Source organism: Cucurbita moschata, unplaced genomic scaffold (genome assembly GCF_002738365.1).
Source record: "Cucurbita moschata cultivar Rifu unplaced genomic scaffold, Cmos_1.0 Cmo_Scf00100, whole genome shotgun sequence".
NCBI classification, from domain to species: Eukaryota; Viridiplantae; Streptophyta; class Magnoliopsida; order Cucurbitales; family Cucurbitaceae; genus Cucurbita; species Cucurbita moschata.
In genome coordinates this window covers 191,905-201,460 of record NW_019268616.1, presented here as the reverse complement: position 1 = coordinate 201,460, position 9,556 = coordinate 191,905, and the positions used below count along the sequence as shown (strand labels likewise).

The following is a 9,556-nucleotide window of genomic DNA, read 5'->3' as shown; positions in this document are numbered from 1 at the left end:
GAGATTTCAATAAATGAGGGCAAATAATTTGGATCAAAGTAGAAGAAATTAATAAATAAGTATTGGATGCATTGAAATACCTTAACAAATCTTAATAATATAATTCATTAAAACTAATACACCGTATCAAATTTATATCGATTTATTATAATATCATAATCAAAACCCTCCAATTCATGGATATATCAATTTTTGATATTCATTTAGCCGGCCATGCGTAGCAAATATCATACAATTTGGTTTTATAGTTGAACATACAAATACCATGTTCAACCACTATCTACAAACATAGAGTATCGTTGCATTTGGTTCTATCTCTATCATCCTTGTATATATCAAAGTAATGCGACCAGCCAGACCACTGGAAGGTGCAGTAAAACTGTGTTGAGCTCCAAAAGTTTGGTCGAAAACTAAAAGCATAGCCGCTCAAAGGTGGGAGATGATGGACTCCCAAGTCATCATCACCAGATTTGCAGTGAATAGTGAGCTGATCATGACTTTTTAGAACATTTGTTATGTTTACTGTAATGGGTGAGTTTCCTAAGATTTTTCCATAGATGTTAGTAACTAGGGTAGCAAAGAACAATGACAATAGGAGAGACAGTGAAAGTGTTGAAAATGAATTCATTTTGTAAATATAGTTTGTTCTTAAAATTAGGATGAATTGTCAATTACCCAAATTAGGATCAATTGTCAATTACCCAAATTAGCATCCTGATGAAGCTATAAATTCCCCCAATCGGCGTCGTTATTCATCAGGCAATAATCGAACGATTTAAGGCTTCTTCGGTTCGATTGCTCTCTCTCTTATCTCAATTTGAAGTGAGTTTTCCTGCCGAAGAAAGCAACCAGTTCATCCTAATCCGCCATGGAAATGAAGAAGATCGCCTGCGCCGCCCTCTTCGCCGCCGCTACTGTCACTGCAGTCGTGGCTTCCGATGAGTCTCTCTCTCCCGCCGCCGCTCCAGGGCCGAGCAGCGCCGCCTCCGCCACTCTTCCCGCCCTTGGATCGCTCGTCGGCGCCTCGCTTGTTTCCTTGGTCGCCTACTACTTCAACTGAATTTCTTTTCTCTTTTTAATTTTATTTTTAAATTTATTTTATCGATTTCCATGGACGTGTGATGTGAGGCAAAGTTGAAAAATAAAAAAGAATTTTGATTCATTATTATATTACAATTTTGCCCTTATATTTTAATTGCTTGATTAAATAAAATACGATTAAAATATTAAATTCATTAAATGTTTTTAATAAATACATTTATTTTTTTGTATTAAATCTATTCATTAAGATTGGCTTCCTTGTCATACAAGTTACATTATACAAAATATATATATATATATATATATATATATATATATATATATATATATATATAATTAACGGAAAAAATGTGATTTTATAAATTTTGTTAGTAATTTGATTATACTCATAAAATTTTGTGCTGGATTTGTACAACTTTTATGAGTAAAAAAATGTGTTCAATTGTTCCACTTTTATATGAGTAAAATAAAGAAACATATTATTGTTATATTGGAATAGGTAACCACCGCAGGTTAAGCTTACATATTTTATTTATTTATTATTAGTAGTATTTTAGTTATTTTCAAAACCTCCAATGGGAGCTCTATTGTTAACCATCTGTCGTTTAAAGTTGATGACAAGGACGTTTCAATATTTTATATTCTTAATATTCTTGTTGTAAATGAAAGCAAATATGGACATGTTTGGTAATGAATTCTCCTTTGTTGTTTATAATAAAAATAGAATGTAAATGAAAGCAAATATGGACATGTTTGGTAACGAATTCTCCTTCATTGTTTATAATAAAAATAGAACCATGTTTGATAATGAATTTTTTTAATTGAAAAGTATACATTTGAAACTCCAGAGAGTAGCAGAATGAGTTAAACAATAAGTAATCAATTCAGGAGTGTTTAAAAAACTCAATAAATTTTTTTATGAATTATTCTATAATCTCTTAAAATAAAATTTTGAAGTATTTAGTGGGTGATTTTTCAAAATATATATTGAAATTGAAATAAAAAAAATGTAATTCAATGTTTTAAAATAAATAAATAGATTTTTTAAAAATATTAACATTTTATTTTTATTTAACACAAATATTCATTGGTGTGGTTGGGTTGATTCCATTATTTAACAAGGGTTGGGTTAAAAAATTTACAGTCCCTAACACAAATATTCATTGTTGTGGTTGGGTTGATTCCATTATTTGGGTTGATTCCATTATTTAACGAGGGTTGGGCCCTAACACAAATATTCATTGTTGTGGTTGGGTTGATTCCATTATTTGGGTTGATTCCATTATTTAACGAGGGTAGGGTTAAAAAATTTACATTCAAACAATGGAGCTGATTCCATTATTTAACAGGGGTTGGGTTAAAAAATTGACAGTCAAACAATGGAGCTGGATCTAAAAAAATGTCTGAACAAAACCTAATGCAACCCATGAACACTCCAAAGTGTGCAATTACGATATCATACTATGAGAGTTACACTCGTCACAATAATGTCGAAACATATTAACCCCGATTTAGTTTTTTTCACCATGTCGTTCTTCTTAAGATTTCAACTCTAAGCTCATAGATCAATGTAACAGCATAGGATTAAAAAAAAAAAAAGACAAAACTCCAACGAGACCCAAGAATTACGGGGAGTGCAAGAATTCTCGTTATAACGCCTCATACCATGCTTTCCTAACCCCAAGAATCTCCACACTCCTTTCCGTCCTTCAGCTCATGCCCCAAAACACTGCTACACAAAGAAAGAATGAAAGAGAGGGAAAAAAAAAATTAAACCCTCGCCAACGAGCTTAACAAGATGAAAAACAACGTCGAAACACCAATCCCACAAGACCAGACATCCCTCCAAAACTTGTATGTACTAGAGTATTGGGATATGGAAATGCTTTCTGGGAGAGATATATTTGGAAGATATTTTGTAAAGATACGATAGAAATATACCGTGCACAGATTTGATAAAGATTTGATAGAGATATATTTGTTAGATTATATCTCCACGTTTAAATCTTTGGAAGCTATATTTAGTAAACTGAAACCATATATATATACCCCACGATTATGCACAGATGTAATTTCTCCATTCTCTGTATTCTCTATTGTTCATTGCTCTCAAGATGATGTACTTTCTCCATTCTCTGTATTCTCTATTGTTGTACAATACCTGAAGTCATCAATATAAAACCTTTAGCCAATATTCCTCCTTGTATTTTCTCTCTCTTGTTCTTTCGGTTCATCTTGATCGAGTGTGTGCGTTGTTGAGCGATCCTAACAATTGGTATCAGAGTTAACAACTGGTATCGATCCTAATTGTCGTTGGAAAAAGGGAGTTTGAATCTCAAAATAGTTGTCATAACAGATCGGGTAGTTGTAGGTATTTTCATCCCATAAAATTACGTGGGAGGTGAAGAGAAAGGAGAAACGTTGAATAACCAAAAGAACATAGCAAGAAACGAATATCGGAATGACATTACAAAGGAGAGAGAAAGTTGACAGAGTAAAAGAGAAACGAAGGTCATAAAGACCGTGAACATATTAGGCTTGAAGAAGCTAGTTTTTACTTAGAATAGAAAGGAAATTAACATGGTCGTTTACAAATCTTATAATGTATGCTCTGTTAACATGGTAGTTTACAAATCTTATAATCTATGCTTTGTTTCTCATTTTCCTATACCATTTTCAATCGTCTAAGCCCACCATTGGTGAGTTTGGGCTGTCATGAGGATGAAAAGAAAATAAGAAGTTAGGTCAATTCAACTTTTTAATATGAAACCATCCAACTCAACATTTTTTCCTAAAAAATATCATTAAAGATTATGAAATGGAAGAGATCTTTAGGAGACTATGAAATGGGAGAAACTATGTGAAAACATAGGAAGAGATCACGGAGAAATTCCCAAGTAATTCTAATATTAAGACACTCATTTATTTATTTTTTCTGTAGACCATGTATGAACCAAAAAAAAAAGTAAATAAATAAATAAGAAATAAATAAAAGAAATGAAACTTTGGGCTTCTTCCCTTTTTCGATCACTTTCTTTCTGATCATTGCTGGGAGAAGTAGATTGGTTAGGGAGAATTTTTCTTTGAGAGTAAGAACTCTCTTGAGAGGTAATCTGTCAAGGGGTTTTCGATCCCTTTTATAGGCAAAATTTGGAAGTCGAAGCAAAATGGCTTGCCATCTAGCAAAAATTTGTTTAGACACAAGATTCTTGACATCTTTTTCTAAAACAAATTTAGATGCCCTTGAATCTGTTTTGATAACAAAGCTTTTGTTAGTTAAATCACTTTGAAATTTTTGTACACAAAGTACTATTGAAAGTATTTCTTTCTTTACTGTTGAGTAATTTTTTTTAGTAGAATTCCATATTCCAGAATGGAAACGGACAATGGATTCTTTCTTGTCAAGGGACTATTTTAGGATTCCTCCATATCAAATATCGGATGCGTCGGTCTCCACTATTAAACTAGCCCTTGGGTTTATCAGCGATAAACATAGAATTGACTTGACAAGGGATTTGATTTTTTTGGAGTGTTTTGGTGTGTTCTTCAGTCTAGGGGTTTGGATTCTTTTTGAGCCTTTCAAAAAGTGGCTTGCAGATGGGTATGATATTTTGAAGAAAATCAGACACATAATTGAGACATCCCAAAAATCTTTGTAGTTGGGTTTTATCTGTAATTTGGTCTGTAAAGTTTGAGGCAAACTCAATGGATCTTTGAATGGTTTAATTAGACCCAAATGAATTTCAAATCCAAGAAAACGGATTTTTGTTTGAAAATGTTTAATTTTGAGTTTAGACACAACTAAACCGTTTCTTTTGACTGTCATAAAAAATGTTTGGAGATGCTTGAAGTGTTGATTGATGTTTTGAGAAAAAATCCGAACATCGTCAATATAAACAATTGAAAAGTCTTGAAAAGGATTGAAAAGATCATTCATAATCTTTGAAATTTGGATGGAGCGTTTTTTAGCCTAAATGGCATAACGTTCCATTCGTATTGTCCGAAAGGGACATTGAAAGCCGTTTTGTACTTGTCTTTTTCTGAAATCTGGATTTGCCAAAATCCTGATTTCATATCAAATTTTGACAATATTTTTGCATTTGAAATTCTTTGCATTAAATCTGATTTATTTGGAATTGGATATCTAATCCATTCCAAAACTTTATTTAAGGGTTTGTAGTTAATTACCAGTCGCGGGACTCCACGTTCCTTTTCTGCCTGGTTGTTGACGTAAAAAGCCGCACATGACCAGGGGCTCTTTGATGGTCTAATAAGACCTTTCTGCAAAAGATCATTAATTTGTGCTTTGCAGAATGTTAGTAATTCTTTATTCATTTGAATAGGTCGGGCCTTCGTAGGAATATTTTTCTCCTCGAAAGCTTTGATATAAGGAAGATTAACTATATGTTGTTTCCTATTCCAAAAGGCATTTGGGATATTTGAACAAATTTCCCTTTCTAACTGAGTTTGTAAAGTTTTGATTTTAGACTGGACCGTCTTATTTTGAATCTGTTCTTCTATTCTTTTGAATGAAATTTCTTCTCTTAAAAAAGAAATTTGTTTTTCTTTCTAATTTAATACATTTATTGATTGAATAATTGTATTCTTTTGAAGGTTATTTATTTCGCTAATCCTTATGGGTAGAGAAAGTTAAATTTTATCTTCTTTCCTAAGGCCTTCGATTCTAACCCTTTTTCAGTTATTCTAAAAGGATATAATTGAGTAATGAAAGGAGTACCTAGGATTAATTCTTGTTCTAAGTCTTTTATTAAAAGGAAGGAATTTACGAAGCAAATTCCATCATTGCAAACATGAACTTTTGATAGTTTGTAATTAATTTTGAGTTTGTTGTTGTTAGCACCTCTAATGGCGTAAGTAGTTTTTTCAAAATACTTTGTAGGTATCAGGCCTTCTTGAATGCAATTTTGATCGGCTCCAGTATCTATGAGAGCCTTTAGTGTGATTTTGAAATCATAAATTTTTAAGGTAACGAGAGCGTACCATTTTTTATATTGAGAAGTGATGATGGCTCCAACGAAAGAACTTTGAAAATCTTCTTCATCTAGGTTTGGTTGCGCCGTTTTTCTTTGTTCGGGCAGCCTTTCCTGAAGATTGAGACTTTCTTTTCGAAGCATATAAGATTCTGACCTGGTTTCAGATCTTAACGCCTGTACCTCTTGTTTGAGATTATTAATCTCTCTTTGTAAATCTTGAGTAGTGAGTTCCCTCGGTTTTTCAAATCTTTGGAGAACAGATTGAAGTCTGTAGGGATTTCTTTCTTCCGTTTCAGGTGGCTCAGAGATTGTCATGGCATCTCTAAGTCATTGAGCAATTTTCTGTTGAATTTCTGGATCTTGAACTTTTTCTACTACTTCGAGTAGAATTTCTTGATCCTTTGGGAGGACATTTATGCATCCTTCGCATGTCCTTTTTCCCTCCTATTCTGATTTGTATTCTGTGCTAGAATATGAATCGGATTCTTCTTGGAGTTCGAGGATTTCTCTCTCGCTTGATTGCTCTGAGTCGGTTAGGGTCAGTCGTAATAGCTGATTTTTCAGCTCTTGATCTATATCCAACTCATTGATCTTTCCTCTGATTGGACACTTGTTAACATAGTGTCCTTCTTCACGACATTTGAAGCAAGTTTGCTTTTTCTTTCCTCTATGGGTTTTTGTAGGAATATACTTCCTTCTTGAATACGTTGGCTTTTGAGACTACACGGGTTTATTCCGATATGTTTCTCTAGGCCTGTATGAATGATAAGGTTTTGGATGCGTCTTAACCTTCTTTCGTCTAGAGGTTGAGGGAGCTTCTATTCCCTTGCATCCATATTGATCGCAAAATCTTCCAAGCTCTTTTCTGTTTGATATCGAAGAATTGAGCTTGTTTTGAATCTTTGACTCATTACAAAGTCTGAGTCCTTCTTCTATGATGAAGGATGCTATGGATCCGTATGACAAAGTCTGCCATGGAATTGTTCCATTGTACTTTGTCTTAAGACCATCTTTGATCCTCCTTGAGAAGTGTTTTGGTAGTCCATTGACGAAATTCTCTTTCCAGAATTTCAACGAACTATCTGTTCTAATAAGAACTTTGCTGAAGTACATGTCTTTGTACCACCTGAAATTACCCAAGATAGGGCATTTCAGATTCATGAGTATCTCGGCGGATCTCTCCTGGTATTTCAGAGGGTCGCCAATGAAGAATTCTATGAGGGTATATATGAGGGTGTTGACAGCATCCTCTACCCTTTCATGTTGTACTTCGGTCCTAGTTGATGGACCTTCTTCTTTGATAATTTGAGTATTTGGCCTAATGACATAGTGGTTTAATATCTGTTGGCGGGTTGTTTCGTCGAGATATTTGTCCCACCAATCCTTGAGTTGCCCGGTAAATCCGGTTACCAAAACTTGAGCTATCTGATGGTCGGATTTATGGCCTTGTAATTTATACGCGCTTGTGGCCATCATCATCTCATTGACAACATTCATTATCAGATAGTCAGACAATCCATCGATATTCCATTCATAGATTGCTAAACCATCGTAATGAGCTTGAGTTTGTAGTGTCTTTTCTTCGAATTGGATATCCGGAAAAGACGGTTGAGGATACTAGTTTTTCTGATTACTGGCATTATTTTGACTTCTTCTAGAGATCCTTTCAATTCGATTGTAGAAAGGTTCTTCTCTCTCATTTGCAATCTCGTCTTCGAATTCTTGGTTCTCGTCGTCATTGTTGACGACATTGACAGATGAATCTTGAGGTGTCATGGCGGGATTTAATATCCTGTCCAACTTTTCCTCTATCTTGGCCATTGCAGCCTCTTCTTTTGAAATCCTTTTTGTAAATATTTCGAGATTTGCCGGTCTGAGTATTAGTATTGACTCATCAACCTTTGGTACAGAGCTGCTTGCCTGTTCCTGCTGAGTACCTAATTTCTTTGAGATTTTTCCCTCGATACTCTCAAGTTGAGTAGCGATCGTGGATAAAATCTTATTTGAGTAATTGTTTTGATGCTGGATATTCTTGATATCCTTTAGGGTCGGATTACCCTTTTCTAGTCCTTCCGGAATATGTTTGAAAGGGCTAGCTTTGACCTTTTCTCCGTAGTAGTTGTCGAATTCGACTTCTTCTAATGGAGGATGTTTCGAATATACCTCGCCCCTTTTGGTAGTCTTCCAACTCCTCTGAGTCAAGGTGCATACCTGTAAAATATTTTCTTCAAACCATTCGAAGAATGATATATTTTCTTCAATTGCTTCCATATGAGAATACCACTGAGCTCTTAATTCATTTCGCTCAGCCTCTTTGTAGGTTTGGAAGAAGGCATTTCTTTTTGAAGAGTTGGTAGTTGACATAAAATCTGCTTTAAAAAATTCTTTGTCTATCTGGAAATCAGCTGTAATGACATTTAGCTGGCTTTTGTAGACGGATTGAGTATCCATATCCGTATGGGTTGGAGACCTTGAGCCATCTTCATAGTGGATTGACGCCCTTTTTTGATCATAACTGACCTCTTTTACCTGAAAGGGGTCATACATCGATCTTGATATTCCTGAAGTACTTAGTCTAGAACTCAGGAATTCTTTTACTTTCGATTCTGACGAAGGTTCTTCGCTGAATTTTATTTCAACGCTTCCATCGTCATGTTCGATGATTTGGACTGGGTTTTGAGATTCTTTTCTTTTTGGAAGATTTGCATCTTCTATTTTCCAGAGAGTGCTTCTGGTTATTTGATCCCAAAGAGAGTGTTTTTGGGACAGTCACTGACGATTTTCCAATATTCGCTTCTATGAGCATAGTCGATTCTTTTGGTGAGGATCTTAATGCTCTTGGAGAAATGTTTGTATTCATGAGTTTATAATAAACCCTGAATATGACGACTGAAGAATGAGTTTCAGCCTTGATGTTTAAATTTTTTGACTGTAAATCCAGCATGAGAGCTGATAATATGTGTGGGTCGTGGAGTGACAGAGTAAAATTTGGATAACAATTGAAATAGATTGGTCCATTCTCTAGATTGGATTGAACCATTCCCAACAAAGAATTTGAGAAATCTTCATGTCTCTTATCTCGTAAGGAGATAAGAACTGGGATATCTAATCCAAGTCTGAATAATGGTTTTACAGCGACTTGGACAAGACCGACATGGAGATAGTTAAACTCTTCAAGATGTTGGAGTATAAGAGATCTTGAAAAAAGATTCAGAGATTCCCTATTGCTATGAATTGGGATGTTCTTCTCTGAAAATTTGATGCATGATTTTTGAGTAAAATTGAAGGTTAAAATTTGGTAGATAGTTTTAGGATCTACCTTTGGAATAGTCCAATTTTGGAGTTGATCTTCGATTCTTGCAATCTGATATGTTTGATTGACAGTATTTGAGATGGTGAGATTTTCTCCCCTTCTATGTTCATTTGAACTTTCTTCTTCATCGGTAGAGCATTTGAGATGGTTTGATTTTCTGAGCTTTCTAAGAAATTCGTTCAAGAGATATAGTAGAATAATTTTTCTC

General features: G+C 34.4%; 1 protein-coding gene across 1 annotated transcript; it reads left to right on the top strand.

Annotated features, from left to right (window-relative positions):
* The first annotated feature begins 802 nt into the window (after positions 1-802).
* Positions 803-1,192, top strand: LOC111439670 (arabinogalactan peptide 23-like). The gene has a single exon (XM_023077240.1). It carries the CDS (start codon positions 869-871, stop codon positions 1,058-1,060), a length of 192 nt encoding a protein of 63 aa, XP_022933008.1. The 5' UTR covers positions 803-868; the 3' UTR covers positions 1,061-1,192.
* Positions 1,193-9,556: the final 8,364 nt, after the last annotated feature.

Coding starts and splice junctions, on each gene's coding strand:
- LOC111439670 (XM_023077240.1), top strand. CDS start 869: ATGGAAATGAAGAAGATCGCCTGCGCCGCCCTCTTCGCCGCCGCTACT.